General features: G+C 44.0%; 1 protein-coding gene across 4 annotated transcripts in view; it reads right to left on the bottom strand.

Moving 5' to 3' along the window:
• The window catches only part of LOC307216462 (uncharacterized protein), a 96,510-nt gene that overhangs the window by 50,717 nt on the left and 31,149 nt on the right, over positions 1 to 14,644 (bottom strand). Inside the window, exon 3 of one of the 4 annotated variants that reach the window (XM_079976792.1) lies at positions 1,381 to 1,450. The exons of the other annotated variants lie outside the window; for them this stretch is intronic. Within the exon in view, the coding sequence (XP_079832918.1) occupies positions 1,381 to 1,450 (70 nt within the window). The remainder of the gene's footprint in view (positions 1 to 1,380; positions 1,451 to 14,644) is intronic. 4 annotated transcript variants of the gene reach the window in all.

The following is a 14,644-nucleotide window of genomic DNA, read 5'->3' as shown; positions in this document are numbered from 1 at the left end:
AAAAGTAGGATCCAACACTTGAAAAATAGGACAGGTGCTTCTTTTGCCACCTGACTCCGAGAACTGGGGAATGTAAAATTGAACATGAGTTCAATACTCCAGTAGGCAGCTTGCGTATTTAAGTAGAACAGTATGCTGCCTCCCTTCTTCAGAGCTGTCTAACTGCACTATGCTGTAGTGACAATCACTACAAAAAGTGCCAATTCTTGCAGAATCCTTTAAGTTGGATATTTCAACCATCAGTTTTATAGCTAAAGGCATGAAGTCAAAAGGGTTCAGAGTGATCACCTATACACATACTAGTGCTTCAGAAAGAGGTCTTTTCCTGATCTTTGAGCACTGGCTTTCAAACAACTGCACCACTATTCTGTTCTCCTAGGAGAACATATCAGATGAGGAAGGAGTCCCACACAGCAAAACACGTAACATCTGGAGAGAGCCCGCTTTGACAAATAGCACATTTAAGAGCTGCAGAAATACTGCATGTATGAAAAACCCTGGAAAGCAGGAAACAGAAAATGATATAGCGGAGACAATCACACTGTTTGGCTTAAATAATAAGAGCATGTTATTATTATTTTTCCTTTGTTTATTACATTTATATCTCACCTTTATTCCAAGGAGCTCAGGGTGGCATACATGGTTCTCCCCCTTCCCTCCCCAATTTATCCTCGCAACAACCCTAGGCTGAGTGAGGGTGACCCTTGTCTCCCAGATCCCAATCCAACACTCTAACCACTACACAACACTGGCTCTAAAAAGCCCTCTCAAAATAAAAGTAACAAATCCTTATAGTGCTGAGAATTAGCTTTCAGTTCTGCCTGAGGAAGACTTCTTGGTGACTGCAAAGCTTTCACCAGTGAAAGTTGTTCTAATAAAATATATAACCACTTTACATATTTTTGGGTTGTTTTTTTGTGGTTTTTTTTGCAACTACTGTCTTACCTGCACATCAACCAGTGGCAAGTTCCTATTAATTCATGAAGCCAAGGTCTCGATTAAATCCATTGTTTTTTATTCTAGAACCAGTCATGAATTTCTGTTCTCCATTTAATTATCTTCATGTCAGCAATATTTATAAGGTGCATAAAAAGGACTCTTGAATAAGCATATTTTAATACCTGTTTTCCGTATGGTATTAGTGTTCTACCAAATGTAGCACTAAATAAAATTTCCTCCTTGACTGGTACTTCCTTGCAACAGACAATAGAGCTAGTGCTAGAAATACAGTAGTATACTCTCATCGCTGTCACTTATTAAAATAATGATCTAAACCTCACCAACTCTTTAGGATGAGCTCCTCTGCCCTTTTCCAGCATGGAAAAGGATATTCAGGAGTTCATATGCGCACTTATAAATCCTTCCAAACTGCTTACTTACAAAGGAGAAGTCTTAGATGGACAGGATTGTGGATGATGTTTACTTCACAGAGAATAAGCCTTTGTGTGACCTAGAAGAATGGAAATGGTAACTCTTCTGGACAAGAAAGCTGGTTGTTTTGGGTGGTATTAAATTTAAATAATTTACACTCACACAATGGGACTGACCTCCTCTTCCCCATACGTGCCATCCACAAATCTGCTCTAGTGGGAACCCCTAGAACAGATTGGGGGGGGGGCAGAGGGAGAAGAGAAGAACTTTCCATTTTACAAGGAGAAATCCTTGCATTGACAGAATGTTGACCTGAGCACGACCTTGGATTCCATCCCATGTAATTTGGGAACACTGGTATTAGACATCATACCCAGTGGCGTAGCGTGGGGGGTGCAGGGGGTGCCAGCCGCACCGGGCGCAACATCTGGGGGTTAGGGTTAGGGATAGGGTTAGGGGGCGCAAATCCAGGGTTAGGGGGCGCAAATTACTTGCCTTGCCCCAGGTCACGCTACGCCACTGATCATACCAAATATTGGGGCACTCTTATCTGGCACTTTCAGGCCCATATGGGGCTAGGATGCATGTATGGCGCTTGTCCTATGCATGTGTTAACCCTATGCCTGAAGAAGGAGTGGGATTGAACCTCTTGCACAACTTGCCCCCAAAGCTGCATGTCTTGCCAGTCCCACTGTATACTTATTGAGACTGGGTGTCTGCAAAGGGCAAACCTACACATGTAGGTCTCTATACAATTGGTAACTCCGATAGCATGGCTTTCCCATCAAGTGGACATATATGCTCATACACCCTTATGTGCACAGTTTTCCCCTTTGCAGATGTCCATGCTTAATGCATGTATATTGAGGGCAGGGCTGGCAGCTGTGAAATGCCAGGAATGAGGCTGAATGGTGTGATCCAGCTCTCCCTGTACAAGTTAGCAATTCACACACTTGTGTTAACATGTACTCAAGGCATCTGTATTGACAGTGCCTGCTTGCCCCTTCAGAACCTATTTCTCTCCATGTCCCCTTCTCTTTGTTATTGTCTTCCTTCTGTGCTGATCTTGGACTTTTTCCAAGCAAGAAATCCAGCTGATGATTGCTCATTCTGACATAGCATTGGAGCAGGAACATTATAAGTGGATGCGCATAATATGGACAGAATTTATTATTACCCAATACGGAGGAATGGTGGTGGGAATTAATGGAGGTAAAATTAAGCACCAATAATAACAACAGCAACTTGGGAATCCCTCTTGGACTTTTCATGGGAAAAAGAAATGAATGATTCTGAGACACTTTGACTTAAAAGAAATATTGTGTAATAGAAAATGGAGAAGATGGATATTAACATGCACTGAATGTCTTAAATAATCTTTTTTAAATGTAACTGGCAGACAGAAAATCAGAAGCCCCTTTTCTCTATCCCTAATGTTTCCCCCCCCCTTTGTCCTTTTTTGTTTTTTCTTATTTGTTCTCTTTCTCTTTCCTTTTTTCTTCTTGTTCCTTTTTTCTTTGGAGTCTTATGTTTGGGGGCTTTGTTAAGCTCCAGAGGTTAAGTATTCATGGAGGTAATAGATAGTTCTTAGAGATGGGAGGCAGGGATATGTTCTTCTCCCAGGTTGAGAGACTGGGAGGAAAAAGGAGGGATCCCAGGTGAGAGCGGGGATGGATTGATACCCTATAGATGGTGGGGGATAAGAATTGCCTCTGGGAGAGGACTCTGTATTCTACTTGTTTTGTTTGTAGTCCTTGCAGCTGTTATTTATTGTAATGCGAAAAATTTTAATTAAAAATATATTAAAAAAAGAAAATGGATGCCCATATTGGCAGTGAGTCCTGGAAGATCTGCTCCTTGCAGTGCAGGCCTTTTCTGTTTGGCCAGGGTGGGTGAGGTGGGCTGACTGACTTCAGCTACAAAAACTGAGGCTGATGAAGAAGTTGGAGGCCATACTGGTTGTGATTCCTGGAAGACCTGCTCCCTGCCTTGCTGGACTTTTCCACAAGAATGGGCCTTTTCTGTGGTGGCTCCCCGTTTGTGGAATGCTACCCCAAGAGAGGCTCACCTGGCACATCTGTTGAGTATATTTAGGCAGCAGATGAAAACATTTTTCTGTAACCAGGGCTTAGGCTGATTAACATTCTATGACCTTTGAAATGTGCTTGTGAGAAATTTTATTGGTTTGTTTTTGTTTTATTATGTATTTTGTATTCTCATTTTCTATTTTTATGTTGTGAACCTCCCTGTGATCTTCTGATGTAGAGCTGTATACAAATCTAATTAATAATAATAATGCCCGGAACAATTACTTCCTGTTATTTCATGGTGAGACAGGATCTGGTTTTTTCCCCCTTGATAGCCACTGCTCTTAGGAGAAGCAAGGCTGGTTTTGGAGAGGAAGCATTGCTCATTTTCTTATGCATGTTGCCACTCTCTCCCGGAAGCCTCAAATTGCAAGAGGCGGGGGGGGGGGTATACTTTTGCTGTTTGTAACGTCCTGATATCTGTCCTAGATAAATCACTACAAATTAACTTTAAAGCTTAGCACTGGGACTGACTAATCTTTGGACAAATAATATTTCTCTAATAATGAATGCAAGCTGAGAATGCATTGTATTGTAAGGAAAGTGACAGGTCTGCCAAACCTCTACAGAACTTGCAAGATTCAGGCTCATGAGAGATTATTGTATACTGTGCTGACTAAGAAAAAGAAAAGACAGAATTGGGTTACTGTGCTGCAGCCATATAAATGTGCATGTAAAAGAACCATGTGGAACTAAGACAAGCACACCTTTCATGCCACCAGAACCTCCTACTGCTTGAAGTGGTGCTTCTGAGAATATGAAAAGAGCCACTTCTGCTGAAAGCTATTAAGTATGGCTTGTCCATGAACAGATGGGCTCCCTTTTATTATTTGTCTTAGATATTTAAAGCTATTAAGCCTGCAAGCCTATACACAGTGGGGCTTACTCCTGTACTGACTAGACATGTACAGGATTACAATCTGCATCTTGGATGACTCGGCTCTTGGAAAAACATTTTAAAGCTGGTGGTTTTTCAAAGGGTTATACTGTATATACTCAGTTGTTGACAACACAGTTCTCATCCTGACATGCCTTCCTTGTTCCTAGAGGAGGCAATTCTAAGGTGAGCCAGGAGGTGAGAACCAGCAGTTCATCTTCCTCATCTTGGACCAAAGTGAAGTTGGAGGAACATGGTTGTGCTCCCCCTTCATTTTCACTGTGCATATTACTTTCATTTTTAAAGGGGGGGGGGAGAGAATAAGTTCTGGGGCTAGAAATGGTATTGTTTATTCCCTGGTTTTGGAGGGCTAGGTAGTGGAAGGCTGAGAAGGTGATGGGTCCTTCAGATCCATGGCTTCCTCTGGTTCACCCATTTTTATCCCTACTGACATCAAAGGTCCATCATCAGTAGGACAAAGGGTTCAGAACTTTCCACAGCATTGGAGAGGTGGAATCCAACATGGGATATCCCTCTCTGAGGCTGGACTTCTTTCTCTGCCCTTGGGGGGGAAGATCTGTTGCTTCCTTTGGGCCTTGGGAAGTCCTCCCACAGATCATAGGATGGAAAGGCCAATGCTACTATCAATCAACCCTCCAGGTACGGATCTATGTTAATATAGATTTATCTACCCCTCAGCCAAAAAAATAGTTTGAGAATCCGTGGTCCTTTAGGATGCTTTCCTAACTTGATACCATGTGGCAAGCATTAAAAATGAAGTTTCCTTGTGGAGACCTACATTCAAATTTCTGATAGGCAATGGATGTCGGAGTTTTATGGTGAAGTTACTTAACCATTTTGGATGGGGAAACTGTCAGGATCATGCCAATATCTAACTCAAACATTCACCTCAGAGGAGGAGGCGCCTGACTGCTACTGCAGAGCAGCTTCTGACTATTGGAAGCTATAAAGGAACCATCCATGCAATGGATGGTGTGTGGGGAGAGTGGTTATGACAATGTTCTGCAGAAGAAGGCACTACTCCACTACCGTGCCCAAAATTACCTTCTCAGTCTCTCCAGAAGGCAAGCAGACCAAAGGGGAGGCCTGATGGCATGTAAAAGCCAGCAGATGGTACTTCAAGGTACCTTACAGAGTATTGCCTATGCCCCTGACAAGGTTTCATTTCTCTAGTCTGTTCTCTAGAGCTGCATTCCTACAAGACCACCAGCATCTCTCTTGCTTTAGACCTGAGCCCTTGGCCCACCATCAACTTAGTGCACAGGTAGTGTCAGGGAACTGCCATCGGAGCTCAGGGTGGTGGAGAGGCTCTCAGATGCTGGGAGACCCTCGGATGCTGAGGAGGGAACCAGCAGGGGGAGAGGGAGAGTTTCCGCTGAAGAAGGAGGGAAGGAGGAGACAGCGTCGGAGGTGAGGCTCAGAGACGCTTCAAGCGAGACCAGTGGTGAGAGCTCAGGACCTCCCCTTGGAACGCCCACTCTGCGCAGAAAGCTGTCGCACAGGGAATCAAGGAGGAGACTTTCTGTCAAATAACTTTTATGTTGGAAGAAATTCAGGAAACGCCCACTGACGGATTCTGCCAGTGATTAAGGCAGCCATCCACTTATGGCTGTCCGGTTAGGGAGAGTTTAAAACTAACTACAAAACTGGGAGCGTTTTAGCGCTTACGCACAAGCAACCCCTTATCCCATTACAGGTAGCCAATGAGGTGCATTCCAGAAGGTGGAGGATTCCAATCCCCATCTACTTCAGCCAGTGTGCCAGTAGTCAGAAATGATGGGAATTTTATTGCCACACATCTGGAGGGCACCACGTTGGCTTACCCCTGGTCCAGTGCTCAGACTTTTGACAAAAATGTTGCCACAAGGTGAGCTTTAGAAAACATATTTGTATAATCATATCAATCTGTAAATCAATCTTGAGTCATTTTGTCATCTAAAACATTGAAAGTAAATGCTGTGGACAGTCTCCATGTTGTGACTTTTCTGTGTTGATGGTTATTGTATAGTCTCAACTGACAGTATAAAACAAAAGGAGCAAGAGAGTGGCATTATAATCTTCCTCTACACTTATCTGGCCCCATACCAAAGAGAATGTTTCCAGCATGCTTGTGACCAAACTAGAAGCAAAGCTAAATGCATCCATTTCAGTGCTGTTTCTCTATTGACAAATAGAGGAACCCATTTCTTTGTTGTTTATTTTGTTCTGAGTTACCTCTTTGGGCTTCCACTGTGGTCCTGACAACCTGCTATTTGTTGGGGAATGGAAATTTCCATTGATGCCAAAGGAGCATAGGAGCCAACTCCTAGAGGCCATGGGGTCTTGCCCTCTCAATAAAATATTTGAGGAGCCAGCCCCCCACCCTGCCAGTTGATGGGCATTGCCATTCAAATGGTGTGTGTAAACTGTGTTATCTGACTGACTATGCAGGGTGGGGCTTACCTGGGGCCCCCCAATATTTTATTCAAGATAGCACTCCTGCAATAGAGTGTCCACCCCACCTGCTTATTCCACCTTTCTCTGTCCCCTCGATTCCTATCACCCACAGCAGCAGAATATTAGAAAGAGTGGGATCAGTGAATTTTTAAAAGCCCTCACAAGCTGCGCTGGCATAAAGTGTCAAACAGAACATATGAACAGAAGGAAGTGTTGCTTTTTCTGTTTTAATCAAGGGGGGTGGGGGAGAGAGAATAAGCATGTTAAGTGGTAAGACAGGGAAGAAGAATGCTTATTTACAGTATGGTTTGCCTCATGCCCTCTGCATCTTGGTTACTCTTTCCTGCTCCTCAAATTCTGGCTTGCGAAAAGTGTTCAGCCTTCAGAACAAGAGATGGTGAAAAGGAAGGGGGTGGTCACACAGTGACATTTTGCTAAAGAGCAGAGCAACCTGCTCTGTAATGGTGAGGCCTGTCAGGTTGAAGAATTGAAGGGGAAAATTAGTAAGGCATTAAAATGCTTGATTCTGTCTAGAGATGCTCTCTTAAGTAAGCCATGCAAACTAATGGCTTTGCCTGTTCGAGGAACACAAAGACGATAGTAAAATGGTAACGACGCTAAGAGGAGGGGGTGGGGTGGGTCAAAGGGGTAAAAGTGATGAGAGCAGACGTGTCATGTGGGTGAATAAGAGATGGTCATTAATAGCAGTTCAGGAGACAAAAGGTAACTTCACATAAGATTTAGTGATCTAGGCGGTAGCTGTTTTACAGAAGGCAGTGGTACAAGCACACAGACAGCAGGGGGAATGGAGCTGCAGAGAAGAGGAAGAAGTAGAAAAGAAATATTTTCTGTCTGTAGGCAGTGGTTATTCTTTTTTACAAGGCAACACCTTACTCCCTGCCACAGTAAAAGCTTGCAGAGATATAGGAGAGGAAAGATACAAGTTCAAAGACAGAATACTTTGTCTGGTAGAGACAGCTGTTTGTTTGTTTGTTTGTTTGTTTGTTTGTTTGTTTGTTTAGAGATGCTGCTTCCCTCAAGTGGTCATGTGAAAACCCTGCTTCCAAGCAAACAATGGGAAAAGAGAAAGGGGAGGGATTTATGATGGAAGGAAAATCTCTTATCTGTGTGTAGATGAGAGTGTGGTTAAATGGAGAAACTCCACAAAAAATATATTTCCAAGCCTTGAGGAACAGAGCAACTAGAAGAGGGGGAAAAAATAAGAGCTTCAGTTCATAGATCAGGTTTTGCCCATAGAACAGGCATAGGCAAACGCAACCCTCCAGATGTTTTGGGACTACAACTCCCATCATCCCTTGTTAGCTAGGGATGATGGGAGTCGTAGTCCCAAAACATCTGGAGGGTCGAGTTTGCCTATGCCTGCCATAGAAGCTGCTAATAAACTACAGCTACCAACTCTGCAATGGTAACAATTATGAGAAAAGCACAGCTAAGAAACCCAGTCACTTATTACTGATGCAGAGAACTGACAGATGGGGGTGGGAGTGTTATGATGCTGGAGTAGGATTACTACCTTTGGTCCGGCAAAATGCAGGACAGGTCAGGGGGGAGGTTGGGGCACACACTCTCTCATAACAACAAATCCTCGCCCACTTTGTGGAGGGGAGTTCATCGCATTCTGCCTCTTGCCTCCCTCACCACGCTGGCCCTGCTCTTTCCCTCGAATCACATAGGTGGGCAGGGGCCAGGAGTAGATGGCCAGCTCCCACAGTCACAACTCCAGCTTCTTGCCAATGCTGGTGGCAGAAGAGGCTCAAGCGCAGAGGAGGAAGGAGGAGGAGAGGGCAGGTTGGGGCGGCAGAGGGGACCAAGTGGTGGCAGACCTGCACCATGGTAGACTGGCAGCAGCAGCTGAGGAGGAGCACTAGCGAGAGGAAAGGAAGGAGGGTGCAAGGGAGGGAGAGGAGGTCACACCTTCTCTCTTCTCTTTGTTGTCACTCATACTGGGCCAGGCTCCTTGTCAGCTGCACAAACAGTGACACAGCCACCATTTGGGCTGGCTGCCTCCTTCTCACACCCAACGGTGTCAAGGAAGGGAGGCGCTGCTCCTAGGGTTGGGGTGTGTAGTGGCAACAACAGTGACAGGGAGTAAGGGAAGGGAGGTGGGTGGGCGATGCCAACCACTGAACTGCACCCACGCTCTGCCCTGCCCATGCAAACTCTCTCTCTCTCTCTCTCTCTCTCTCTCTCTCTCTCTCTCTCTCTCTCTCTCTCTCTCTCCCCTCCCTCCCCACTGGACATATCCTCTGCCTGCACAGTTTTAAGGAGGAGGAGAACAAAGATGAGCTTGAACATGGGGGGAAAAGTTGTCCCTTTTGAAATCCAAATGGGACAGGGGACACTTTTGTCCAAAAAAAGGGACAATCCCATTTTTCTAGGACAGGTGGCAAACCTATGCTGGAATACCAGCCGAATGTTAGCACCCAGCATACCAAGGCATTTCCTGGGGCCTACACTGGCAAGTCCCACCAGGATTAATGTCAGAGCTGATGCTTTCCTTAGGACCCTCAGCAGTGCTGCTGGAGCTGTCTGTCTCCCCCTTCTTCCTTTTGTGGGCTGGTGGCTGCAGTGCTATAATGTACTATGAGCTGAGGAACTCCTCAGCTCCTGGCCTATAACAACTCTGTCACCACCACTGGGGGAGCCAGTAAATGATTGAACACAAGAAGAAAGGCTAGAACATTATAGAACCATAGTTGTCAGGTAATCCCACAACTGACTGTGACCAACACAAGAGGCTAATGGTTCCAGGGACCCTGGGACCCTGGTCAGTGTTGAGACCCACATGAGACAGCTATCCCACCTCCTTCCAAATCTGGAGCTGGGCCTACTCAAGTTCTTAAAAAATACTGTTTGCTATTGTGCCACTACAATTTAGTAACTGGGGTGTAATGAAGGAAGATAAGAGCCTTCTTTGGTCCTCTGTGCTGTATGATTTATTTACAGAGAACCCTAGAGGAAAGCAAAAGGAACAAAGGCTGCAATCCTCTGCCTGCTTGTGTGGGAGAAAGTCCTATTGACCTCTTGTGCTCCAGGTTGACCCAGGAGCCTATCCTCAGAGGCTCACCTTCTTTCACTCTGATTGGGTCTAATCAGCACAAAGGGTGAGGAAACTCCTCAGTGGCTTAAAAGCCCCCTTTTGGGCTGATTGAGCAGTTCTAAGATTCTGGAGACTTGGACCCTGCTGCAAAAATAGTAACAAGTCTTCAACCCTGCTGTCCTGCAACCCTGGACTGCTAAACCTCTGCATGTGTGAGAGATCCACACTGCAGTCCCTCCCTAGGTCATTGTCAGATCTGGAAACGGGGGTTATGGTGTGACAAAGAGGGGAAAAAACATGAGCTGCTTTCATGCCCCAATGTTTCTCACAAAGCCACAATGATATGGGAAAATGCTTTGGTGCAGCACTGCAGTGTAAGAACCATTAGAGTAGCAGAGTCATCTGTTCAGTGTTTTGCTGAATTTTCTTCTACCACTGGTGGCATCTTCCACATCAGTGATGCAATAGCTCATGGTATGTATGGCTTTTTGATCATGTTTCCTGCTGCTTCTGTGTTTTAAAATGCCAGGCAAAAGCTGACATTTCCTTGAACTATAATCCTCTTGCTCTATAGTTAACGTAATGACATTAGTAGGACACCTATGGCATAAGTGCTTTGAGAAATGAAATTTAAGGCACCTGTTAAGAATTTTAGACTGAACACTACCTGGTATATGTCAAGATAGCATTGCTAAATGGTAATTAAGAGACCCTCTAATGAGATCCCCGAAGAAAACCTCTCACAATATTCACACCAGCTGCTTTGAGACAGAAAAAGAAGTTATAGTACTTTTAATTAAACAACCCCTCAACTGTAACAAAGGCATGGTCACATGGAGACATCAAATAGCTAAACTGCAGGATAACAGACATTTTTAATGGTTGGAATAGTATGTAATTCTTGATTAGCAAACATATTGGGTCAAAGTAGAGAGGGCAATACCCCAACTCAAGAGTTTACCAGAATATCCATTTCCCAATTTTGGCATAGTCCCATCAATCCAAGCCTTGGCCGAGAAGACCCATTGCATTCCTTGGCAAATTGCATTCACATGCATTTTTTCCAAAGTTTTTTATTTTTTATTTCTTGCAACATTGTTTATTTTTTCTTATTTTTCTTATTTTCAGTGCTTTTTTCTTAAAAATGTTTAGGGGTACTCTCATTTTGACTCAAGAAAATCACCATTTTGTAGTTCAAATTTATAGTTCAAATTGGGAAAAATAAATACAGTAAATGGACAAAAGTACAAAGATTCACAAAAATATTTAGGGGTATGCATTCCCCTTCATCCCCCCAGAAAAAGCACTGCTTATTTCTTACATTTTTGCATAACTTTGACAGTACTCACAATTCTTACTGAGCTGGCACATTAAATGAATTTGCAATGAACTCCAAATGGAAAACATGGCTGTGATTACATTCAGATTATTTTGGTTCAGATTCATAGGCGCCGACTCCATGGGGCCTGAGGGGGCCCGAGCCCCCTCAAAAATTTGTTTGGGGGGGCTCCGCCCCCCAATAATTTAAGAAAAACAAAGCCACTCCCGATCTAGAGGGGGGGGGGTTGCGGGCTCTCGACCCATCAACAATCTCGCGGGGCTGGCGTCAGCCCCGCGAGAAGCGGGGATTCCCCCTAGCTCATTAATATTCACCGCCCACGGCGGCAGCCAATCGGCTACCGCAAAGGGCGGGCCCTCACAGGTTCACTTAAGGTCGGGGCAGCCCGGGGCTCGCCCCTTTCGTTCCCCCAGCAGCAGCGGTTTGGAGGTCTTGGGCCCCCCCAATATTTTTTATAAGTCGGTATGGGCCCCCGCCCCCCCAATATTTTTTATAAGTCGGCGCCCCTGTTCAGATTAGACTAGATCACCGGAGCATGTTTTTATCATAGATTGCAAAGAGATTCCATATAGCAAAAAAAAAAAAAGTCTTTTGAGGACCCAAGCTCCTCCTCCATGTGGATTGCTTCTGTGTGAACCTTTTGCATGAATCACATGAAGGCCTGGTTTGTGTGGACTTTTCTAATTTGTGGGTTAGAGGATTCAGTTCATACTGGAGGCTATGCATGGAAGACAACTTGTGTCACTCCTCCCCCATGGTATTTTAATATAACACTGTTGGGATTTTTGCCTATGTGCTATCTGATGCAGCTTCCCACAGAAGCAATTAAGGAGTTAGCCAAAGAGATATGGGACCTTGGATACAACTCTGCTATTGGTCGAGGTCACCCACATAGGCATGATGACTCATGACCTTCCTGTGGTTGGCTGGCTGGTTGGTCAGTAGTTGTTCTGTGAGTTAGTTGGAGTTTGTTCAGAGAGAGTTAAGATCCATGTCTGTATCCTGTATATAGTAACTTGTGAATGTGTTGTAAATAATAAACCTATAAGTAAACAAATTACTAGTAGCAGCGTCTTGTTCCTGCTTCATCCTGCCAACTTGCAACTGACTGCTTCTGGACAGTCTGCGTATGCTCTGCAATACTCAACAGGTTATGGTTGAGATCCTTCAACAAACACTTTCCTGAATATATGGATCAGGGTTCTATTTGTGTTTATTACTCATATTCTCATGGCCATAAGTTGTCATGCTTTCATTAAACTAGCGATAGTTGAGATAATCCTGGGATCATACCCTTCAGCAAAGGGAAAATAGGGACATCCCATTCCATAATGATTATTTTACTATTTATATCCCACACATCTTACTGGGTTGCCCCAGCCATTCTGGGCAGCTTCCAACATATAAAAAATCATAATAAAACATTTTTTTAAAAAATCTCTATACAGGATTGCCTTCAGATGGGTTGGGGATCAGGTAACTCCAAACCCTCCAACATTTCTCCAAGGAAAATAGGGACATTCTAAGGAAAAGTGGGACATTCCAGAATCAAATCAGAAACTGGGACAGCTTCACTAAAATCAGGGATGTCCCTGGAAAATAGGGACACTTTGGGGGGTCTGTGGGATGCACATTGGCTGAGATATTGGGAATTTGCATTGCTACATTTCCCAAAGGCATCATGGGAGACAAGAATGTATATATTTAGGGCAGATCCTTCCAGCCTTTGACAAATAACTTAACATGCAGCAACCAATCCGCGATTGAGAATGAAGAGAACAGAGAACTAAATTTTAAAATAAAATTAATTTTGAGGTGGAAAATGCTAAGCCCTGCAGTTTCCCATATTTTTGTAGTACAGTAAGTTTGTTCTCTTATTAAATATGTATAAGTAGGTTATAGCTAAAGATGCAATGGAAGACTTTCGATTTTCTTTATGTTGCCATCAGGGAATTGCTAATGGGAAAAGAAGATTTCTGAAGGCAATTATGATAGATTTTAGCTTCCATGCACCACAGGTGGATGAACCTGGAGAAAACTAGCAATTTCCTGAGTAGAGAGAAGAGGTATGCATGTGAGCCTTGAGCAGTATCCCTAGGCCTTTGTGATTCTGCAAATATTTTGTATCAAGTGCTGTTTTGCCTCATCACACATTTCTTAGAGTTAGCCTTACACAATTCCACTCTCTCAGAAGTGGTGCCTGATAAAACTAGTTGTCCCTGAGAAAAGAGGGTTTATACCTGATATGCACTGGGCTAATTTCAATAACTGTTTCCTTACACCTGTTGAAAAGGCTCCTCCTATCTGAGAAGGTGGTGGGTAGGTTCTGCCCTCCCCCATTTTCCCTTGTGGCCTTGGGAAAGTCACTATTTCTTAGGTTCAGTTCCCCACCTGTGTAAAAAAACATAAAAGTAGTCTCCTCATGAGCCAGATGTGAAGATTAACCATAAAGATTAAAAGCACTCTGCAAATTTCAATGGAAATAAAAATGACAAATGACAGACTAGTAACTCTAAGTGCTGGCAAGAAGAGCCAGTTGCTTGGCCAGGTTGAAATTCTTAGGATGACTTCATCTCTCCTTCAGAAATGGATTCTTTTCAGTAACAAAAAAAGAAAAAGGGAAAGGGAATAATTTGGAGACTGATAGAAACTATTAAGCAACACCACTGCAAAGGGGAAAGCAGTTATCTAATACAAGGAAGGGGGACCTGTGGCACTTCAGGTGTTGTTGGACACCCATCATGTCTGGTATAAAAACATAAGAAGAACCCAGCTGGTTCACACCGAAGATCCATCCAGTCCAGCTTCCTGTTGTCCAATGGCCAACCAGATGCCTATGGAAAGCCCATGAGAAGGACATGGGTGCAACAGTGCTCCCCACTTGTGACTTCCAGCAACTGGTTTTCAGCATAGAGGTAGGGTTATGTGTGTGTGTGTGTGTGTGTGTGTGTGTACTAGTCTGCTGTACAAAGGCTTAAATTCTCATTCATTGCTCCACTCACTTTTGCATCTGGGCTCACCTACCACTGGCACATACCCCACCCACCACCCCAAATATTGCCTACAAGAAAATGTAGCACTTAGGTTGAAAAAGGTTCCTCACCTCTATGGGATAATAATCAGCCAAAGTTCGTTCGTTCTCTCTCTCTCTCTCTCTCTCTCTCTCTCTCTCTCTCTCTCTCTCTCTCCCATCCTTCCTAAGTACATGGAGTATTCCTAATCTCATCTTTCCATTTTACAAAGATGGCGGTACAAAGTAGCATTCTAGAAAGATCTGAGCTACCATTCATCTTCCTGGTACGTATCCTACATGCTGTTTTCAGAGGATCCACAATTCTGCTTCAGACACCATGGTAAATCTGGACAGGACAGGGCAACAATAGCCCAGCGTTGCTTTCAATCTACTCTTCTAATGCACATTTGCTTGTTTTGTGGTCTTGGAAGCACTGGGG

This window comes from Podarcis cretensis (assembly GCF_951804945.1).
Source record: "Podarcis cretensis genome assembly, chromosome: 5".
Taxonomy (NCBI): Eukaryota; Metazoa; Chordata; class Lepidosauria; order Squamata; family Lacertidae; genus Podarcis; species Podarcis cretensis.
The sequence above is the reverse complement of the archived record's forward strand: the minus strand, read 5'-3'. Positions and strand labels throughout refer to the sequence as shown.